General features: G+C 47.7%; 1 protein-coding gene across 2 annotated transcripts; it reads right to left on the reverse strand.

Moving 5' to 3' along the window:
* Positions 1–474: 474 nt before the first annotated feature.
* LOC106967650 (platelet-derived growth factor receptor-like protein) lies at positions 475–22,979 on the reverse strand. 2 transcript variants are annotated; one of them, XM_053200046.1, is made up of 6 exons: positions 22,660–22,979; positions 4,971–5,301; positions 4,048–4,199; positions 3,506–3,799; positions 2,904–3,043; positions 475–1,356 (listed from the first exon to the last, which is right to left on the reverse strand). In XM_053200046.1, exons 2-6 carry the CDS (start codon positions 5,159–5,161, stop codon positions 1,141–1,143), a joined length of 993 nt encoding a protein of 330 aa, XP_053056021.1. In that variant the 5' UTR covers positions 5,162–5,301; positions 22,660–22,979; the 3' UTR covers positions 475–1,140. The 2 variants fall into 2 exon arrangements, with proteins under 2 accessions (XP_053056021.1, XP_053056018.1); XM_053200043.1 differs by lacking the exon at positions 22,660–22,979 and adding an exon at positions 10,909–11,080.
* Positions 22,980–22,988: the final 9 nt, after the last annotated feature.

Genomic DNA, 22,988 nt, shown 5'->3' on the forward strand with positions numbered 1-22,988 from the left:
CCTCTTCAGCAGCAGAGCAAACAGATCACAGGAGCCAGAGGGCCTTGCCTGAGATCCCTCAGCAATAGCCCTAGGCCCCAGGCCAGCAAGTAAGAAAAGACAATCCAGTAGAACGGAGGTTTCCTCCATCATCCCAGATCCCAGACTGCCTTCTTTATTCCCCTGGATATGGTCTGGTCTTTAGCCATGTGTAGTTCTGGGAGTTCAGATGCGGCTGTTTCTCCATTTCTCCCCTAGTAGGGCTAGAGGAGTGCTGAGCTGTTTCTCCAGCCATAGGAAAACAAGTTATCCATCTGGGAGCCTTGGGAACAGCTCTGGAGAGAAGTGCACACATAGTTCTTCATGCAACTTTTCCCAAAGCTTGTCTGGGATACACTCATTCATTGCACATTAATAGGCATGACCAAGAAAAGAATCGATGGCCAAGTAATTTGAGAAACTCTAGATTCAGTCCAGTTAAACAGATCTGCAAAGTGCAGGACTTCTCAGAACCTTTAATATGGTAATGTGCACTACAAATTTCCAAAGAAGGAAGCAGTGTCCAGCATTTTCTAAACTGCGACCAATTTTCTACCCCAGCCTAAGCACTTCAGGCTGCAGAATGCACTTTAGAGAGCATGGTTTTAATTGAGAGGGGCCGGGCTGGAGAAGGGGCAAGTCATGGGGAGCAGGGTTTCCCTCAAGTAACCTATGGTGGATGCAAGGAGACAAACTGCGGTCATGGCCTCACACTGGGGCAGACAAGCCGTGGAAACAATGGTATTGTGTTTATCTGGCCCCTGTGTTTTCCTGGAACGGGGAGGAGGTGGCTCCTCTCTAAGGACCTTTGCCAGTGGCAGGAATCATTGAGGAGTATGGTCTGGGCTTGGGTGACTCATCAGTGACTCTGTACTCCCTCCTGGACTTCTGGTACCCCACTGGCCCTAGCTTTGCCCAGCCTTGGAGTGGGGCCCGATGTTAGAGTGATGGCTGGCCATTAGAAGAGGTCATGGGTGGACAGAGTCTCAGGGGTCAGTGCAAAGGCTCTTTCTGCTCTGCAGGGGACAACGGCTTGGCATAACAACACCAAGGTTCACACAGTTACCTACCCCTGTTTCTGCCCGCTGTTCCACACCAGGATGCCTGCAGCCAGGGACAGAGCTAGGAAGGGGCAGGGGACACATGAGAGCTTCTGGTTACACGGACGCGGGTGGTGGCAGTCCCCGTGCCCTGAAGGTTGGTAGCCCTGCAGGTGTAGATGCCAGAGTCCCCAGCCCGGGCCTCTTCCACATGCAGGGTACTCCCTGCCTCCTGCTGTACCTGGCCCTCTTGGCGAATGGCACTGGCCCACTCGCTGACGTAGGGGGGTCGGCCCAGCTGCAGGGACAAAACATAACTGTCCATCAGCTACCCCAGGTGTCATCTCTGACTTAGGCACCAGCAGGCAAGTAAGAGGTACTGTGTCCCTTCAGGGAAAGGGAGAGTGACTCACCCAAGGTCACACACATATATCAGAGCACCTGAAAGGCCAGGTTCTTTGTGGGAAATGTGGGCTTCTCAAGTCCCTGGGGAGAAGCTGGGGTCTCCTCTCCTACTCAAGGAGACACAGGAAGTGACTTGGCTGGGAGCAGCACCCCGCGGTGTGGGTTTTGTGGCACTCTGGTTTTGTGGGGTTGTTAATGGGTGCTGCCTCCCCAGAGAAGGGGAGGTGGGGTTCTATTATGAAAATTGTTTGAGAAACACTGAGTCAAGTAAAATTAAACTGGGGAGACTCCAGCCACTGAGTCTGTCACATGTGCATGTGAGTTTTGAATCTCCGAGGCAGGCGATGGTTATAAGAGGCAGTGTTTTCCTAAAAGCACTTTTTTGGGAGGTTGGGGCTGGACTTTCTGGTATGCTACCATTCCAAGGAACATGTTTGAGGAAATGCTAGCACAGCGAAGCCATGTCTCCCAACCATGAGTGTGTTCTCTACCACTTGCTGGGTCTCAGTTTCCATTTTTGACAAATGGGAGGATTATCCCCCATTCGTTCCCTCCTAAGGCCTCTGGGGAGCTCACCTTCACCTTGTCTTTGCTGGGTCCAGCCCACCCTCCGAGGCTTATGTCAAATCCCACTCTTCCAGGAAGGCTTTTTAAGAATTCCTGAAGTTTTCAGTGCTGGTGGATCTGCTTTTTGACCCAGGTGCTCTCCAGATGTTTGCAGGCTGTGGGGCTAAGTTCTCTGAGAGGAAGGAACATCACTATCGCCTCTCCAACAACCCCTTAGGAAGGTCTGGCCCACGGCAGATGCCCAGGAGACAGTTGCTAATGTATTTTGTTCATCTCTTATTATACACACACTGGCCACAGGGACTGAGCACTTGCCTCGGCTCTGTTCTCATGAGATTTGGGCCAGTCTGGTCTCAACTCAAATGTCACCTCAGAGAAGACTCCTTGACTCTATCTTAAGGTGCTATCGCATCCGTCCTGTCGTATCCTCAGGGTAGCACTTAGTATTCTCTTGATGACCGTGTTCATTTGCCACTGTAAGCTTGCAGACAGCAGAAGCCATATCTCTTTTCGCCTCATCCTTGTGGTCTCAGCACTTACCACAGTGTCTGGCCTGTGGTGGGTGCTCAGTAATTATTGGATAAATTAACAAAGGAACGAATTTTATACAGTAGCCTGAGAAGTAGCTCTATTTAACAAATGAGGAAATTGTGGCCCAGGAAAGGGAAGTGACTTGCCCAAGGTCACACAGAGAAGCAGTGTCAGGTTCCTCTGAATCTTAGTCAAGCAGTGGTTCCACTCTGTCATGATCGCTCCTGACCCTCCTCCTAATTCCTCACCCCCATGCTCCTGCCCAACACACCGTCAGCACGCGCACACACACGCGCACACACACACACACACACACACAGCCTCCTCTTACCCTCGGCTTACCTTCTGCCCTGGATATTCCCAGATAAAGTCCACAGCAATGTCTGGCTCACCCAGAGCTGTGCAGGTCACACTCAAGTTCTCTCCCAGTTGGACTGATGTTGCTGAAGCTTGGATGGTGGGTTTGGGGGAGGATGACGGGTCTGCCATGGAGAAGATGGGAGAGAAATGGGAACAAACATGTTGAACTGATTGTTGGAACCATGGAATGAAATGAATGGGTGGAATGAGTAAGGTCCCAGAGGGGAATGGTTGGGGTGCTTGAATGGATAGGGGATGGGTAGATGATGGAACCGGTGATCTAATGGAGGATGGATGCATGGAATGGTTGGCTTGAGGGCAGATGGATGGATGGAATAGTGTGACATGATTGAGAATGAGTGGATGGACAGAAAGCCTTCACTGATGCAGTGTCGATCAATGGCTGGCTGACTGGCTGACTGGCTGCCTGTCTGGACAAGATGATTGACTACGTGGGGTGTTCTTGAAAGCTGGTTGGTTGTTCAGCGTTCCATGATCCACAGAACTCAAATCTGAAGTCCCTAAGAGGTATCTCTCCCCATATCCTCCCTCGCCCCACCCACCCCAGCCCTAGGCCCACGCACACTTGATGTAGATCAGCATGTACTTGGTAGAGATTTGTCTCAAGCCACCCAGGCTGGCCAAGCAGAAGAGGGCTCCAGCCAAGGAAGCTCGGGGCCGGTGGATGGTGAAGCCCTTCTTCACGTCAAAGGAGATGTCTATCCCATCCACTGGGACTTCCTCCGGGGGGAACTCCCCATGCAGTGTCACTTGGGCCAGAGGGTTGGTCACCTGGCAGGGAAGCAGGACTGGTTGATGGCTGTGCAACTGCACCACCTTATAATAATCCTCGGTGGGGACAAAGAGCTCCTCTGGGTCTGGGAAGGAAGGAGGGAGAGAGACGAATGAGCTTGGCACAGATTAGTTGTTTCCTGATGCTCTACCACCGCCCATGAACATGAGGTCCGTCTCGGGGACTTCAAATCCCTCTTTCCCTGCCCATTCCTGCCCCGGGGTGCTTTTTCCTCTCTGGTAAGGGCTTCTAAGACTGACAGCTGAAGACCAGCCTGCTAGTTCCAGCTTTGTCATTTTGACTGACGTTCTTGGAGACCTGACTCCGGGGCACCTGTGAAGAAGATGAAGGTCTTTCCCTTGCGGGCCTCGCCTTCTGTGCCCTCGCCATCCTGGCAGCGCTGAGCCCAGCAGCTGTATTCCCCCGTGTCCGCGCCCGTGGAGTTGACCAGCTGCAGCTGGCTGTGACGGCTGAAGTGCTTGATTCTGAAAGACAGGTGTGGGGCTGGGCCAGGGTGAGGCAGGCAGGAGACGGGGATGGCCTGGGACACCTAGCGAGCAGCGTGGAGTCGTCTGAGAGTCTCCCTCCCCAGCTTTCATCACATGGCCCACTCAGTCTTCTCCCTTCCCCACTTAGGCTGTAAGGGTTTGCTGATTGCTCGCCTGTCTCTCTGGCCTCCTGCACATCTTCTGATTGGTCCATCTACCCCTCACAGACCTTGTCCTTGCGTCGCAAATGGCATCGCAAACGGCATCCCCCAAACTCCTTTGTTGTCCTTGGCTCCTTCCCTGTGTCTCGCTCTTCAGGCCAGTAAATGCCCTCTAAGCGACTCTACCCCCTAAAGGAGGCAGGGTTCCAGGAAATCTCACCCTAAGAGGCTGAATTGAGAGAAGGCGGACAAATCTCCTGAACCCTTTTATGTCCCAGCCTCTGCCTGATTTTCTTCTGGACCTGGGGTGAGCGATGCTGGTGGGGTCAACTCTGCCTTCATTTCTGCCTCCCCTATGATGGCATCCCTGACATAAGGGCGTCTCAGCCCAACATTCCGGCACAGATAGGTCAGACAGCCTGTCCCCCATACTACTGCCACCTTTCTCCCTGCAGGCACCATTTGCTGCCCCCAGAATTGACATCCCGGATTGTGGGAAGCCATGGCTCTCATTCTGTTAAACCACTCCGCAACTGGTGGGTCTCGTGAGCCCATCTCACTGTTTCTTTCAGATGCCGGTAGTCAGAGGAGCTACTCCATCGCATACCTCAGGCGTTCCTTGCCCTCCTCTTCCAGGTATACAGGCACCCTCCAGTGGACCACCTTCCCCCGGCAGCGAAGCTCCAGGGGATCCCCAGCCCGCAGGCTGAGAGAGTCCCCCACCTTCTGGAAGCGGCCCCTCCCTAACACCAGGGTCAGAATGGAGGAGGCCGGGAGGCTTGGGGCTGCAGCCTCCATCTGCAGGGTCTTCTGGCTGAGGTCTGCTTTGGGTTTTTTCCCACCTGGGGCTCCTGGGGGCTTCACCTCTCCAGGGCTGGCTGCTTTGAAGGCTTTCTTTTTCTGAGCCTTGGGAGTTCTGCCATGCTCCTGGACTTCAACTGTGGAGAGACAGGGTGGGTTAGGGGTCACCAACCTTCACTGTTCACCGCAAATGGGGTCCTCTCCTCACCCCAGCAGTTGATAGGACCTCAGAGCTCTGTTACCCTTTATGCTTATTACTACTACAAAGGTAATCCTCACTCTATGATAAAATACAGACAACCCTGAGAAAAAGGGTTAAGTTTGCCCCAAAACTTACCATCCAGAGATAACCACCATGAGTATTTAAAGTATATTTTTCCAATTTTCCATTTTTAATGCACATATTTTGAAGAAATGGTCAAAAAATAAAATGGAACAGGATAACACATATTTTTAATAACCTACATTTTCACTTCGTAATACATATGTTGTGATTATCATTCCATGTCAATAAACATGTATACTAAAATATTGCAAACAATTTGCTTGGTATTTCATGGTAGGGATGTATGATGACTTATTTCTTCATTGTTGGGCATTTGGGGTTTTCTGCATTCTCAGCCAAAATAGTTCTGTAATAATCATCTTACTCACCTTTGATCAGATTGCTTCCTTAGAATGAGTTCCTTCGAAATGGAACTGCAGGGAGTGGGGGGGCCATGGAGAGGAGCTCACACACTTTCTTATCCAAGTGGCCACCAATATTTCAAACCCTTCTAGAGCATGCTCCAAAAGAGGTCACTTAATCCGCACTTAGGTATGTCTACTGATGGGGAGCTCAGTAGTTAGCATTATTAAATAATAAATAAATAAATGCAGTCTGGCATCTAAAAACAAAGATTCCCTAGGGAGTTATGTAGGCCACCCCAGAGCTACCACTGATGGTGCCTGCAGTGTTTCTGGGATAGTACCTGTCCCTATCTATATATGTATTTTTTATTTCATCCTCTTAATGAATGCAAAGTATTATTCTCATTTTACAGATGAGGACTTTGGGGCTCACAGAAGCTCACTTTCCCCTGGTACTGTGCCAAGGAGTGGGAGACCTGTAACTCTGACCCAGGTCAGTCTGGCTCCAGAACCCACGGTAGCTTCACTGGCAGCATATCTTTTTTTAAAAAAAAATTTTTAATATGAAATTTATTGTCAAATTGGTTTCCATACAGCACCCAGTGCTCATCCCAACAGGTGCCCTCCTCAATGCCCATCACCCACTTTCCCCTCCCTCCCACTCCCCCTTAACATTTATTTATTATTGAGAGACAGAGAGAGACAGAGCATGAGCAGGGGAGGGGCAGAGAGAGGGGGAGACACAGAATCTGAAGCAGATTCCAGGCTCTGAGCTGTCAGCACAGAGTCCGACGCGGGGCGCGAACTCACGCACCGCGAGACCATGACCTGAGCTGAAATCGAACGAACGCTTGACCGACTGAGCCACCCAGGCACCCCCGGCAGCATATCTTAGGGCTGAATGGCTGTGACTGCTAAAAAGACCTTTCAGACCCACTATCTTCAGCTCTTACCACTGATCTAACTTTTCTTCCCTGTGGAAGAGGAAGCAGTCATGTCCTGTGCCTGCCTACTACCCCAGAGCCCAACCCTCTCTTCACACAGAGAGGGCTGTGCAATTCGTACCAAGTTCTGAGGCTCTTTACTCTCCGTCCTGATAGTTCCCAAACACAATCTCTCGTCGTGCCCACTGCTGTCACCACGCCGTCCAAATCCTGGTCAGACCTCATCTAGTCTGCTGATGTAGGAACCCAACCGGTCTTCTTGCTTCCAGTCTGACACACATCACACACCTCTTCTTAAACCATCACGGTTAGGGGCGCCTGGGCGGCTCAGCCGGGTTAGCGTCCAACTCTTGATTTCCGCTCAGGTCATGATCCCACACTTTGTGAGTTTGAGCCCTGCATCAGGCTCTGTGCTGACAGTTCAGAGTCTACTTACCCGCTTGTGCTCTCTCTCTCTCTCTCTCTTTCTCTCAAAATAAATAAATAAACTTTAAAAACCTCCCACATGATGGGTTATTTCACCAGTTCCAAAAGCCTCAGGCTACCCCATCCATCATGGGGGAGCAGGGGACAGGGGCAAGTGGTGGATATAATGTTTGGACAGCAGCAACAGAGAAGATCCCAATGGAGTTTAGCGATTGTCTTTTTTTTTTTTTTTTATGGCTCCAAACCACCATCATCAACACACACAGGTACCGATGGGTAAAAACAAGACAAGATAAAGAAAGAAACCAAACCACCACGTTTAAACCCGAGTCCTCTGTTTTTCACAACTGTTAAGAAAAAACTACACATCTCTTGTGTGTGTGTCATTTACGCTCACATGACTACCACACTCACAAGACTTCTGACACCAGATTGGGGGAGGGGGCTTCCACACCAAGCAGTTCTCTGAGACACCATCTGGGTATTGCACAACTTAACTCAGGTCTAACACTATTTGCCTGGAAAGAGCATCAAACCCCCCAGCTTAAGGTCCTCAAGACTGCCCTTCCCCCCACTTCAGATGCCAATCTCAAGTCCCAGGTTGTCACTCGTGCTTCTGACCAACCAGCTATAAGTCAGGGTGCCCACGACCCCCTTGGGGGTTTGATAATTTGCTACAATGGTTCACAGAACTCGGGGGAACACTTATGTTTACTGGTTTATTATACAAGGGGATGACAAAGGGTAGAGATGAACATCCAGGTGGAAGGGGTTCGTAGGACAAGGGGTGCGGGAGGAGGCGTGGAGCTTCCATGGCCCCTCCCAGTGCACCAGTCTCCCAGAACCTCCACGTGTTCAGCAACCCGGAGGCTCTCCAAACCCCACCCTTTGGGGGTTTTTATGGAGGCTCCATCACAGAGGCACGATCCATCATCACCTCAGTTTCCAGACCCTCTCTTTCCCCCTTCTGGGGGATGCGAGGTGGCCCTGAAAGTTCCAAGCTTCTATTCATGGCTAGATCTTTCTGGTGTCCAGCCCCCACCCTGAAGCTCTCCAAGAGTCCACCGGCAGTCACCTCATTAGAACAAAAGCCACTCCTATCACCCAGATTTAGGAAGAGATTTAGGAACTCTGTGTCAGGAACCAGGGTCAAAGGCAAATATTAGAACAAAACATGTTCCTAGTGTTCTTACCACTTAGGAAATTGCAAAGGTTTTAGGAGCCCTGTGCCAGGAACTAGGGGCGGAGATCAATATATTTATTTTCTATTATGTCACAACGATGTAAAAGGTCTCCCTGGTGGGGACATCTATCCTGGGGGCCTTGCCTGGCCCTGGAGGGATAGGGTACTGCAATGGTTTGGGGAAGTTGTGCTAGTTTGGCAGTAGGTTTATTCTGAATTTCTTACACGGGAGAGCACTTAGTTCACAGACAATTTTTCCAAGTCACTGTCTGGTTTAATCCTTGCTATAGCCCAAAAAGTGTCCCCAGCAAGCATTATCATCCCCTTTTTACAGGTTGAGAAACTAAGCCTCAGAGAGAACAGCTAGGCTCAGTATATTAATGAGGTGACCTAGAACACTGCAGTCTGGCATCTAAAACAAAGATTCTCTAAGGAGTTATCTAGGCCACTCCAGACAAGGGGTGGGGAGCCTGGGTGAGTTCATAGAAGATGGACTTTAGAGCCAGTGGTTTAGAGCTAGGCTTTGAATCTTTGCTCTACTACAAGCTAGCTGTGTGACCTTGGCCAAGTCATATAATTTCTCTGAGCCCCATTTTCTTCATTTAGGAAATGGGAACAAAAACACCTGCCTTGCAGGACTGTTATCATATTAAATGAGATAATATATGTGAAACACTGAGTGCAGTGCCTGGCTTATAACAGAAGCTCAATAAATTGCTGTTGTCAAGAATAGTGTATCATTTCCTATTGTCCCTGTAACAAATTACCACAGACTTAGTAGTTTAAAACAGCACAAATTTAGGGGCACCTGGGTGGCCTCAGACTGGGTGGCCTCAGTTGGTTAAGCCTCAGACTTCAGCTCAGATCATGATCTCATGGTTTGTGAGTTCGAGCCCTGCATCAGGCGGTCTGCTGTCAGCACAGAACCCACTTCGGATCCTCTGTCTGTCTGTCTGTCTGTCTCTCTCTCTCCTCCTAGTCTGATCTCTCTCTCTCAAAAATAAATAAACATTTAAAAAAAAAACCCATCAATTTATCTATCGTCTTATGATTCTGAAGGTCAGAAGTCTAAAGTGGGTCTCGCTGGTTAAAATCAAGGTGTCTGCAGGATGCAGTCCTGCAGACTCTTAGAAAATCTGTTTCCTTGCCTTTTCTGGCTTCTAGAAGCTGCCCAGATTCCTTGGTTTATGGCCCCATTTATCCATCTTCAAAGCCAGCACTATTGGATGGAATCTTCCTCGAGCCAGCACCTCCGTGGCCCTGCCTCTTCCTCTGAGTCCCTCCTGTGGTTTCAAGGAGGCTTTTTTTTTTTAATTTTTTTTTTAATGTTTATTTATTTTTGAGACAGAGAGAGACACAGCATGAGCAGGGAAGGGGCAGAGAGAGAGGGAGACACAGAATGTGAAGCAGGCTCCAGGCTCTGAGCTGTCAGCACAGAGCCCGACGCGGGGCTCGAACTCACGAACTGTGAGATCGTGACCTGAGCCAAAGTCAAACGCTTAACCGACTGAGCCACCCAGGCGCCCCTTGGGATTACATTGGTCCACCTGAATGAATGGATAATCAGGACCACTTCCCTACGTTAAGGTCAATTGATTCGCAACCTTGATTCCATTTCCAGCCTTAATGCCTCTTTGCCTTGTAAGGTTCTGGGGATAAGGACGGAGACATCTCAGACATCTCGGGAGGCTGTTTTTCTGCCTACCACAAATAGTAAACTTTTTCAAATGCAAATGTAAAGCCAAGGCTTTCAAAGCCAGACTTCCATAGATAGAGTCCTTCCAGGAAGCAGAAGCAAGCCAATCAGAGGGCAGGATAAGAGAGGGTGTGGGGTACCTGCTGGTTCTCTGATCTCCTTCATTGATAGGCTGTCGTTAGAGCAGCCGGCTGGAGGTATCTCTGGGTTCTGTGTCTGGCATCCTATTTGATCTGGATGATCTGGAGTTGAAATCCAACCATGGGCTGGGTTAGAGTGCCCCCCGCCAGCTGGGGCTGTGCTGGCAGAATCAGGGCCCCAAAGGACCTCCGGGAGGGTGCTGCAAACACATCTTCCTCAGGAGAGGCTCCACCTCCCAGCATGAGCACCGCTGGGCTGTGGGGGAAGTGGCTCTCTGGGAGCCATCTAGACACCCTTAGCTTTGCAGCTTCTGGGTTTGCCAAGCCGACAAGTCACCCAGGAAAAGTCGTGAAGATGTCAAGTCTCATCTCGGGACCTGGGGGTGATGACAACGATCTGAGCTGAAAAGTAGCGGGCACCCGGGAGCTGTGCAGATTGTTTCCCGTAACTTAGGTCATGTAACACACAGGGGTGTGGAAGGGGTTTGCAAGATCACGCAGTCCATCCTTGTCATTGTGCAGATGGGGGAGCTGAGCTCAGAGAGGAGACCCTGCCGAGGCGGCACAGACAGCCCGTGGATAAGCTGAGCTTAGGGGTTCCAGTGCTCACTGTCCCCGTCCCCACCATGCTGTGAACAGGGTACTCCTGGGAAAGGCAGAGACAAGGGGGGGGGGGGGTCTCAGGACCCCCGGGGAATAAAAAGATTCGAGATTGATGTCCATACCTGAAATGACACAGATGAGCAGGCACCAGGACAGCCAGCAGCAGGCTCGGGGGACCATTGTGCAGAGAACTAGAGCCAAGGTGATGTGGCACAGAGACTGCAGGGGAGAGACTGCTGGGGCCGTGTGAGCAGGGAAGTGACCAGGGACGAGGGATGGGGGCGGGGGGGGGGGCGGGGGGAGAAGCGAGGGGGCCTGATTTCAATGGTAAATCAAAGTCCTGGCTTCTCTAGGACTCCAAACAAAATTCCTTTCTCTGGGTTCCCCCCGCCAAGGTGAATGGAGCTATTCAGAGCCCTGCTCAGGAAAAAAACAATTGTGCAGCCAGGAGGGGAGTGTCCTCAAGGGCAGACGGGGAGAACTGGGAGGCAGCCGGAGGGGCCGCTGAAGGTCACAGAGGGGTCATGGCAGGGCCTGAAGGACAGGACTACTTGAGGACACAGCAGGTGAGTGTGGCAAGGAGGGGGTGAGGCCTGAACCAGACCTAAAGCAGGGGCTGGCAGGACCAAAGCCGTGGGCTGCAGCCCACTTCTCCACAGCCCTGAGCAAAGAATGGCTTCACATTGAAAAAAATATACATACGGAACCTTCACGAGTCCCAGTTTCAAGTGTACACGCAGCCAAAGTAGGCACTTCTCATTTTTAAATGGCTAAAAATCGATATTTGGCGATACACGGAAATGATATAAAAGTCAAATTTCAGTGTCCGTGAATCAAGCAGTATTGGAAAACGGCCACACTCACTCCGGTACGTACTGTCTGAGGCTGCTTTTACACCACCACCCAGCTGTGTACAGAGACGCGTGGCCCACAGAGCCCAAAATATTTACCACCTGGCCCGTTGCAGAAAACGTTGGTCAACTCTTGCTCTAAAGGTTGGTATTTATAAAAAATAATTTTCTGGGGGCGTCTGGATGGCTTAGTCGGTTATGCGTCAGACTTCGGCTCAGGTCACGATCTCACGGTCCGTGGGTTCAAGCCCCGCGTCGGCTCTGTGCTGATGGCTCAGAGCCTGGAGCCTGCTTCAGATTCTGTGTCTCCTTCTCTCTCTGCCCCTCCCCGGCTTGCACTCTGCCTCTCTCTCTCTCTCTCTCTCAAAAATTAATAAACATTAAAAAAATAATTTTCTGAACTAAATAAGATGTAAATAAGATTCATTCTCAAAAAATATTCCACGTGAAGCTTAAGTTCCCTTTGACCCTCCTTCCCACTCCTCCCCACCCCGCACCCCCCCCCCCGGCTTTCCTCAGGGGTTACCGCCTGGGTGTGTGTTCTAGATCTTTTTCTGCATTGACATAAGCATATGTGTATCCACAGGGAAACGAAGGATTGTTTTGTGAATTTGTTTTTCTGTAGATGGTTTTACACCGCAAATAGTTTTCTTAGACTTGCTTTTTTCTGAACTCAACAATGTTCCGTGGCCCCCTATATGGACCTACCTTTATATTTTTTAAAGCACTACATAATATTCTATGGCTTGGCTCTCCTGTTTATTATTCCCTTAGGAGAGGACATGTAACCTGGTTCCATTTTTGCTATTGGAAACAATGCTACAAAGAGCAAGAACTAGCCCTTCAAGGCTCAAATAGCTACATTTCCTTGAAGAAAATGCTTGTTAAATGAAAGAATGGCGGGCGCCTGGGTGGCTCAGTCGGTTGAGCGGCCGACTTCGGCTCAGGTCATGATCGAGCACCGCGTCAGGCTCTGTGCGACAGCTCAGAGCCTGGAGCCTGTTTCGGATTCTGTGTCTCCCTCTCTCTGACCCTCCCCCGTTCATGCTTTGTCTCTCTCTGTCTCAAAAATAAATAAACGTTAAAAAAAAAATGAAAGAATGGTATGCAACGCAGGCATGTGACTGGATGTACTCTCACTCATCCATGTTTGTGACTAAGTAAACACCACCAAGCAAGTCCCTCCAAATGTAGGCGTAAGCCTCTTGCTGAAGTTTTGTGTACCTGCTAATTACTGGTTGTAAGCAGGTGGAAAGCCTCCTGGCTTCTGGTTGAAACAGGATTCCCTCTGTACAAACTCAATGGGCATTCTTGGAAGGTAGTGTGATGGGTGGGAAGCAGCAGAGAATGGAGAGGCCGGGCGCTTGGGGCCCCATTCTCACCTTGCCACTTGCTGTATGACCTTGATCAGCCTCTTCTCTTTGGGCCTCAGTTTCCCCATCCGTTTAAGGAAGGTGTTGGACACTTAGAGCTCTGGCCTCGCAGAGCCTTAACCTCCTCTTTTCAGTGACCCAGTCCTTCAAGGAGTGGAAGGGCTCTGAGAAGTGATGGTGTAGCTTCCAGCCACGTGGGCAGAGTGCTCTCAAGGGAGGTGCTGGGAGCAGGGCAGGGCCCCACCACTTTGAACCCAAGTTCTCACTGATTGTTCCCCAGGGGAGAGATTTCACAGAGTGTCCGTGCAGCCCAGCCCAAGGCCCTAGAGAACGCCCATGGCGGACTGGAACCCAACGTCCTGGGTTTGGACTGCTGGCTACCAGACGCTCTTGGAGCACCCCGTTCCCCTCTGTTCCACAGCACTTAACACAGGTTGTTATTTATGGGAATTTGTGTGATTGCGTCATGAATGTCTGGCTCCCACTCTGTAGGGTGTGAGCTCTGTGAAAGCTGGGACCAGGTCTGTATTGCTCAGCCCTTATCCCAGTCCCCTAGCACAGTGCCTGGTACTTTGTGGGCACTAGACAAACACCTGCTGAATGAATAAATGAGCTGCTCCAGCCTGGTTTCAGAAGCAGAGACAGCCTTCTCTTTAACCCAAGGGCCCAAAGGGGCAAATAAGGAGGAGTGGGGAGCAGAGGGGGCGCTGTGCAAACATGCCAGACAACATCACAGAATTAGAAAGGTCATTCCCTTCCTGGGTGTCAGCCACCGGTGGGCTGGGGATGGGAGGTGGGGAGATTCTGGAATAGTAGGCCTTGGGGAATTGGTACTCACAGAAGCTCTGAACTGCAGTATTTATTCATTCATTCATCTGTTTCATCCATCAAATATTTACTGAGAATCTACTTTACCAAGCAATGGAGACAGATATTAGCCAAAATCACACAAATAATGATCTAACCACCAGTTAGGACAGTGTTGTGATGGGAAAGTAGGATCCTAGGAGAGATAATGGGGAGGGATGTATAAAGTGCACTGGAGGGGGTGCCTGGGTGGTTCAGTTGGCTGAACCTTGACTGTGCATCTGACTCTTGATTTTGGCTCAGGTCATGATCCCAGGGTGGCGGGATCGAGCCCCGCTTAGGGTTCTGAGCTGAGCAGGGAGCCTGCTTAAGATCATTGCACCATCTCTCCCTCTGCCCCTCCCCTGCTTGTGTTCTCTCTCTCTAAAATAAATAAAAATAAATAAAATAAATAAATAAATAAATAAATAAATAAATAAATAGAAAAATGCTCTGGAGAAAGGATTAGGAAGGAATTTCTGAAGAAGTGCTATTTTAAGGAAAATCCACAAGAATAATGAGCTTCTATTAGCAAGCTTCCAGGCTTACAAGAAGAGCCTTCATTCCATGGAAATGGAATGTTTCAATAGAATTTCGAGTGAGTCACGGGATCTTGGAATCCTAGAAAGAGAATCTCAGAGTCACAGAATCTTAACCTCACAGAATCCTGAAACAAATACTTACAGATTCTTCAACAGTAAATGGAACCTTAGAATTCAATGTTAAAGACTCAGAATCTTCACATAGAAGAACAAAGGGAATCTCTTTTTTTTTCAATTTTTTTTAAATGTTTATTTCTTTTTGAGAGAGAGAGAGAGAGAGTATGAGCAGGAGAGAGGCAGAGAGAGAGAGAGAGGGAGGGAGACACAGAATCAGAAGCAGGATCCAGGCTCTGAGCTGTCAGCACAGAGCCCAACACGGGGCTCAAACCCACAAACCGTGAGATCATGACCTGAGCTGAAGTCACACGCTTATCCGACGGAGCCACCCAGGCGCCCCAAGAACAAAGGGAATCTTAAGAGATAATTTACTTGCATCACCTTCTCTCTCCTATTGTACAGATAGTAACAGAACAAAACTAAAGAGTGCAGTCATAGAAGCCAGCCAGACCGCTCACTTCTTATTATTATTAGGACTCCATACATTTAGTAAATAATAATAATAATAATAATAGCAACAATGTTTACATTTACTGTCTCATTACTATGTGCTAATTGCTGCTAAGTGATTTATATCCAACACCAAACTTGTGAAGTATATATTTTATAGTACCCACATATTATAATTAAGAAAACAGAATCTCAGGGGGAATAAAAATGGTTAATGGTCACTCAGCTAGAATGCAGTAGAAACAGAACCCGTGCGGTAGAACAGCACAGTACTACACAGCTTTTTTTCTAATTACAGCTGTTTTCAAGCCTCTTCCCAGTGACCCCAGCTTTCCTGTAACTTTGCCCTTAGGAGTAAAAGTACTCTCTTGGCTTGAGTTTGCTGTGGGGTGATCAACTTCCTGGAAGATCTGTAATACACTCTCATGTCAAAGAAGCCTTCTGAAGACCTAAATGTGCTGTTAAGCCTAAAAGAAGTGAGTTTGTTTATGGGATCCAAGCGACAGTATGACATCGGGAAACTTAGTTCCCGTCTGAGGTCAGGCACTAAATAGCTATGCTTTGGCAGCTAAGTGATGGAGCCTCCCTAGGTCCTAGGTTCCACGTCTCTTAGATGAGCTTCTAGGGCCTGCCCTGCCTACCTCAACGGTGGAGAGATAATGCATGCAAACATGCTTTGTGACTTATGAAATAAATGTAAGGATCCTAAGGTTCAATGGTGTCTCTTCTACCTTGTGAGTGAGAGCGTGGTTGGATCTCCCTCAATGGAGGGCAATTTGGAAAGATGAGGAGCCTCAAAAAATATTCATTACTCTTTTATCTGGAATTCAAGTTTTAGGAAACAATCTCGGAGCCATGCTGAAAAATCGGAATCAACCTAAATGTCTGACAACAGGCGATTAGATAAATAACTTATACTATTACCATATAATGGAATTTGATATAGTTACTTTAAATGTTTTGAAGAATATTTAATCACATAAAATATTGTTCATAACAAATTAAGGTATATCAGAGATAAAATAATATTCACAGTAAGTTCCAGGTTTTTACAAATGAAAGTATACATGAGTGGCACATAAGTGATCCATAAATGTTGCTATTATTATTATTGCTGTTGATGTTGTTATGTAATAAAAGAATGATATTAATCATAGTGTAGGCTGTCTTTGGATTATAGGATTATGGCTTTAAATTATTTTCATCTTTTGATGAACTATCTATCTTTTGATGAACTATCTATAATGAACGCCTAATATTTTTCCAGGAGAAACAATAAAAATCATGAGAAAAGTGATTCTGTGACTTTTAAGCCTATTTTTTGTTTGCACTCTATTTCTCTATCTCTCCACCCGCTAAGTGACCTCTGCCCCAAACTAAGTGTCCTCGCATCCCTGAGACCTATAGCCAAAAATAATCTGTTTTGTGCCAAGTGGTTAGAAAGTCCTGGTGTTCTTCCCCACACAGAGGGGCAATCCCCGTCTTTCGGGGGAATACCGGACACTGATATAGGCCTTTCTCGTGGGGGAAGAGGGTTTTTCTGGTGTTCATATGAACAGTCCCCCTGCCCCAGGACTCCTTCCTTTAACTAAACTTAAAAGTGAGACCCATCTTTGGGCACACTCTCTTGATGGAGGCCGGCAGAACTGGGACCTGCCAGCAGGTGGCAGTATCTACCCACTTGCAGCTCTCCAGAGAGCCGCCCAGAGATTTTGAACTTTTCTCCTGAAATCAGAGAAACTACCGCCCAGAGAGAGGGGGAAGACAGTCTGAAATCCCAGTGCATTGTTCTGCCCACATCTCCACACCACACTGTCTTTCTCTGTCACAAACATTTTGGAAGGGCCACTCCATGTAGGAAGGGGCTTGGAACAGAACCAAAAAGATGAAGTCATGTCAGTGTGTTTCCTTCCCATATTTGCCTCCTTCCAGGCTTTGTTCCCACCAGTCAGTGACAGTGTGTGACATATGCTTACTTGCTTCCTCCACAGCCCCTGGATGTTTATGTTGTTTCCTTTCTGTGTTTAAAAAATATGGTGTGGGACCTAAAAAGCTTTCTCTGTAATTCAAATTATTTTTCTTAGGACTGATTCCTAGAAATAAGATGACCCGTCAAAGAAAATGAGCAATATATTAGCCTTGTTTCTGCAGCTCATGGAATAAGGCCCTGGGCCCAGGCAGTCAAGGGGACCAGCCTTTCAATCCTGCCTCAGTCATCTGGGCTGACTTTGGGCAAATGCTGTATTTTCTCTGAACTTCAGTAATCTTTACCCCAAATTAAGGATACTAAGAGCCCCTCCACTCGTATACTAGATACTATTCTCGCTCCAAATATCGCTCCCCTCTCTCTTCCATTTCTTCACCCTCTATCTGGTCATTCCCATCAGCTCACAAATATGCTGTGATTTCACCAATCCTAAACAAAAAACAATCCAAAACTCTCCTTTTGATCCTCATCCCCCAACAGGGATGCCCCATTTCCTTTGCTGGCCTTTGTGACACAAAACTCCTGGAATAAGTAGTTTGCACTTGTTACGCTAAGCCTGTTCCTCTAAGGCCCTTGTCCCCAACACTCTACGGAATCTGCTCTCCACGGGAAAAGTTGACCTTCATAATACTAAATACAGTGATGGATTCTTGGGTCTTGTCCTACTAGACCTAAGAGTAGCCTTTGGCACAACTGACCACTCCCTCCTCCTTGAAGCCCTTTCATTCACTTGGTTTCCAAAACACCACACTCCCTTGGGTTTCCTTGCACCTCACTGTGAGCTCTTTCCCAGGTGCCTTTGCTGGGTCCTTCTCCTCTTTCTGATTCTTACTGTAGGAGTGACCCTTGGTTCTCTTCCCCTTTGATGAGCTCATTGCTTTCTCTGGCCTTGAACAGTATTTATATGCCTGTAACTTTCAAATTTGTATCCCCAGCCCGACCTCTTTCTTGAATGCCAGATTTGTCTATCCAAATGGCTCTTAGACATCGCCTCTTGGATGTCCAATAGAAATCTTACCAAACTGGTCACAGACTTGAAGTCGATCTTTTTTCCCACTTTCACTCTCCAAATTTCTCCTCCTGCAATTTTGTTCATCACAGTTCAGAGTAACTCCATCCTTCCAGTGGCTCAGGCCAAGATCCTTGAAATCATTCCTGACTCTTTTTTTCTGTCACCTTATATCCAATCCTTCAGGAAATCATGTTAACTCCACCTTGAAATATATCCAGTCTCTAACCACTTCTCACCAACTGTATGCCATTTTGGCTGAGCCACCAGCATCTCTCACTCAGATTACTACAAAAGCCTCCTAACACATCCCCAGTGCCTACTCTTGCCCCCCATTAGTATTCAGTATTCTTGACACAGAAATATATCAACTCCAGAATATATAAAGAGCTCTTAAAACTGACCAGCAAAAAGACAACCCAATTTAAAGACAGGCAAAGGGAAAAAAATTAAAATGGATGAAGGACATGAATAGACATTTCCTCAAAGAGGATGTGTGTACAAATGGCCAATCAGCACACGAAAAGATGTTCAGCATCATTAGTCATTAGAGAAATGCAAATCAAAATCATGAGATACCAGAAAAAGAAGGAAAAAAACAACTCAGCTACACTTCAGCTACAAAAAGAGAACATAAAACCACAAGATACCATTTCACACTGACTAGGACGGCATTAAACAAAAAATAAAAACCAGAAAATAACGAGGGTTGTCAAGGACATGGAGAATGCTTGTGCATTGCTGGTGGGGATATAAAGCGGTGCAGCTTCTGTGGAAACAGCTCAGCAGTTCCTCAAACAGTTAAATACAGAATTACCATACGGACTAGCAATTCCACTCTTACTAAATACATAAGAGGACTAAAAACAAGTACTCAAACAAGGGTTGGTACACAAATGTTTATAGCAGCACTACTCACAATGGCCGAAAAGAGGAAAAAAGCTAAATGCCCATCAGCTGATGAAAGGATAAGCAAAGTGTGATATATCCACACAATAAAATACTATTCAGCCATAAAAAGAATGAAGTGGGGCTACCTGTTGCAGCATTTAGGAACCTCGAGGCCATTATTGTGATGGTTAGTTTTACATGTCAACTTGACTGGGCTAAGGGATGCCCGGAGAGCGGATAAAACATCACTTCTGGGTGTGTCTGTGATGGTTAGAAAATGAGTCACTGAGAGATTAGCATTTGGTGCAGTATACTGAGTAAGGAACTGCCCTCACCAATGTGGTCTGGTCGGGCATCATGCAGTCCATCGAGGGCCGAATGGAACAAATGACAAATGGCAAAGAAAAGGCAAATGCAGCTCTCTCTCTCTCTTAAGTTTATTTATTTTTGGGAGAGAGAGAGAGAGAGACAGAGAGAGAGAGAGAGAGAGAGAGAGCAGAGGAGGGGCAAAGAGCACCCCAAGCAGGCTCTGTGTACTTTGCCCAGAGCCTGATGCAGGGCTCAAACTCAGGAACCGGGAAAGGACGACCAGAGCCCAAATCAGGAGTTGGATGCCGAACCAACTGAGCCACCCAGGCGCCCCGCAGCTCTCTTCTTGGGTTGGGACGTCTATCTTTTCCTGCCCTCAGACCACCCCTCCACCCCACCCCCATTCTCAGGCCTGCAGGCTCTAACTAAATCACACCACTGGCTTTTCTGGTTCTCCAGTTTGCAGCCGGCAGTTTATGGGACTTGTCAGTTTCCACAACTGCCTGAGCCAATTCCTATAATAAACCTCCTCCTATATATATCTATTTCTATATACCCTGTTGGTTCTGTTTCTCTGGAGAACCCTAATACGATTATGCTAAGTGACAGAAGCCAGACACTAAAGGCCACACATAATACCATTCCGTTTATATGACCCACTCAGAATAGGCAAATCCATAGAGGCAGAAAGCAAACTGGTGGTTTCCAAGGGTTGGGGGAGGGGACACTGGAGATTGTTTAACAGGTACGGGTTTTCTTTTAGGGGGATGAAACCGGCTTGAAACTACGCAGAGCGGGTGGTTGCACAACAATGTGAAGGTACTAAATGTCACTAAATGGTTCCCTTTAAAATGGCTGATTTTATGTTATGTGAATTTTACCTCCGAAGAAAGAAGAAAATAAACATCCTGTCCCTCCTCTGTTCCACACCCTGCAACAGCTCCCCAAATGCCTCAGAGTAAAAGGCGAAGTCCTCACAAGGGCCCACAAGCCCCCTCCTCACCCCCATTTCATTGGTTCCCTCTTTATCTCTGCTCTCCTGATACTCCCCCTCCCCCTCCCTCCACTCCAGCCACACCGGCCTCCTTGCTGTTCCTGGAACATTCCAGGCCTACTGTTGCCTCCAAGCACTTGCTCCAGCTGTTTCCTCTGCCCGAAGACACTCTTCCTACAGCTTGGCTACCTTCCTTACCTCTTCCACGCTGTCGTTCACGCTGTTTGGCCCCTGCCGAATACCCTACAGAATACTGCAACTTCCTGTTATCCTGGGAACCTTCACCTGCTTTTCCTTCTTTTTGTCCACAGCACTTGTCACCCGCTAAGATACTGTCATGTCTGCTTATCGCGTATCTGTCTCTCCTCTGCTGGAATGCAGAGGCCAGGAGGGCAGAGATCTTCATTTTGTTTGCTGATAAAGCTCTGAAAATAGTACTTGGCCCATAGCAGGTGCTGAATGAGGATTTTCTAATGAATTGGGGAGATGAAATGTAACATCACAAGTAAAGCTCTTACAACACTGCCTGGCTCACCGAAAATGCTCAGTGAACGGCAGCTACTATTTATGATGCTTGAGGAACCCCAACCTCCACCCTGGGGCCAGCCCCTTTATAATCTGTCTAAGAAGGTATTGCCTCATCTACTAGAAGATCTGTTAAAACAAAAACAAAATCCATCCAGGTATATTTGAAGATCCAGTTGGCTTCATTAAATAACTCATGAATTGGGCAATGTCCCACATAGGAGGCAGAGGAGAGCCTGGAAGAGTTGTACAAAATGGAAGGTTTTTATAGAAGGAGGGTGAGCAAGAAAGTTATTAGCAAAAGAAAAGGGGTGTTCTAGGCAAGGTGGCTTTTCCTTAGGGAGAAAAGCAAGGGGTCCTATCCTGTAGATCATCTCATCTTTCTTTGGGGGGTCTCCGTGGCAGATTCATTGGCACTGATTGAAAAATTCCTGACTGACCGGTAAAGCCTACATTTCTGGGGGAGGTTGAAACGGATTAGGTATTAATCCCCAAGTCATGGTTTGTGAATTTAGCCTCAATGACACCATGTTGGGCCTGTGGTTTTATTTTTAACAGATCTCATTATAAGGTAATTATTTTAATTTCTTCTTAGTCCCCCACTGTATTCTATTCATCTTTCTGGTCAACATCACTCTCACCTGGGTGCTTAGGTTGGGTCCATTTGCTGTGGGCCAGCATTGTATTTTATAGTTTACAGATCACAAGTGTCCAAACTTCTTTGTAACAATGACCTAACTGTTTGTCTTCTGTGAGAGTGAACGCTCCATGAGGGCAGGTCAGGGCCCCCCACTTCCTATTTGCTCACTTCCATCTCCCAGCTCAGTACCTGGCATGCAGCAGGTACTCAATAAATGTTGTTGGGGGAACGAATATGTTGGGGAGGAAAAACATCCTCTGCCCTTCAAGATCCTTCTGGCTAGACTAAGAATCAAATTGACATGAGACAGATTAACGGGAAAAAATCAAATTTAGTTTCATACATAAGGAATCCACATAAACATGGAAATCCCAAAGGCACTGAAGCTATGCAACACTTATATGAGCCTGTTATGAAGATAAGTTTCTTAGGCTAATTGGAATGTCTTGTTAAAAGCTCTCTTCTTGGTACAGGCTCTTTCCAGTGTAAATTTAGGCAGTTGAGGGGGAGGTGGAGAGCTTTCCTTGAATCTGCTGGGTATGGATTGCTTTTAACTCAAAATAATCTTTATGCCACAGTCACCCATCTTGGAGCAGCCTGCCCTTGGCGCCTACAAATAGATGGAAGGACATACTTTCCACCCAGGTCTCCTTGTAGAATTCTTAGAGGACTCTGAACTGGTGACAGATTGAGGACAACCATTGGAAAAAGCTTTTGGTCATCCCTATCTTTTGGATGAACAAATTGATTTTTAAACCAGTTACATGTCTTGTCCATGCAAACTCAGCAGGTGAGTGGGGAGCCCAGGGTTGCCATCTGTCCATCTTTTCACCCAAGCAGAACTTTTTTTTCTTTTTAAAAAATATTTTTTAATGTTCATGTATTTTTGAGAGACAGACAGAGTGTGAGCAGGAGAGGGGCAGAGAGAGAGGGAGACACAGAATCCGAAGCAGGTTCCAGACTCTGAGCTGTCAACATGGGGCTCGAACCCACGAACTGTGGGATCATGACCTGAGCTGAAGTCTGAGGCATAACTGAGCTACCCAGGCGCCCCACCGAGGCAGATGTGTGGGGGATGGGAGATACTACTGAACTTTATTGTAGGACCACCTCCTCCAGGAAGTCTTTACAAATATCCTGGGGGAACAACATTCTCAATTTCCTCTGTATTCTCAAACAGTTTATTGTTTTCTATGTTCTAGAATTTTCCACACAGCCCTGGATTTTAACAGATGGTCTTTTTGCCTTTCCTGTGAACTATGCACTCCCCAGAGTCAAGCTCTAATAAGTGTCCCTCTGGAGTCTCTGGCCAGGTTCAAATCCCAGCTCCACAACTTACCGGCTGTGCCACGTTGGTCAAAGACCTGGACGTCTCTAGGCTCTCCTCCGAAAAGTGGGTAAGTAATGTCACGGGTATGATGGGGCTACTGAGGAATGTAATCTGACCAGGCAGATAAAGTGCATGGCCTCAATTTTGTCAAGTCTCAATGTTCGGTTTCTCAACAAAGTTTTGGCAAGTAGTAGGTATTTGGGGGAGAAATGTCCACCTCAGGGAATCAGAAGCCCTGACTTCTGGCCTTGAGTGGCGTTGGCCAAATCCCCCTACTTTCTCTAGGTCTTTGCGGGGGTCTGAGCACTGACGTAGGTTCTCCGGGCTGTGGGGCTGGG

This window comes from Acinonyx jubatus, chromosome A1, assembly GCF_027475565.1.
Source record: "Acinonyx jubatus isolate Ajub_Pintada_27869175 chromosome A1, VMU_Ajub_asm_v1.0, whole genome shotgun sequence".
Classification (NCBI taxonomy): Eukaryota; Metazoa; Chordata; class Mammalia; order Carnivora; family Felidae; genus Acinonyx; species Acinonyx jubatus.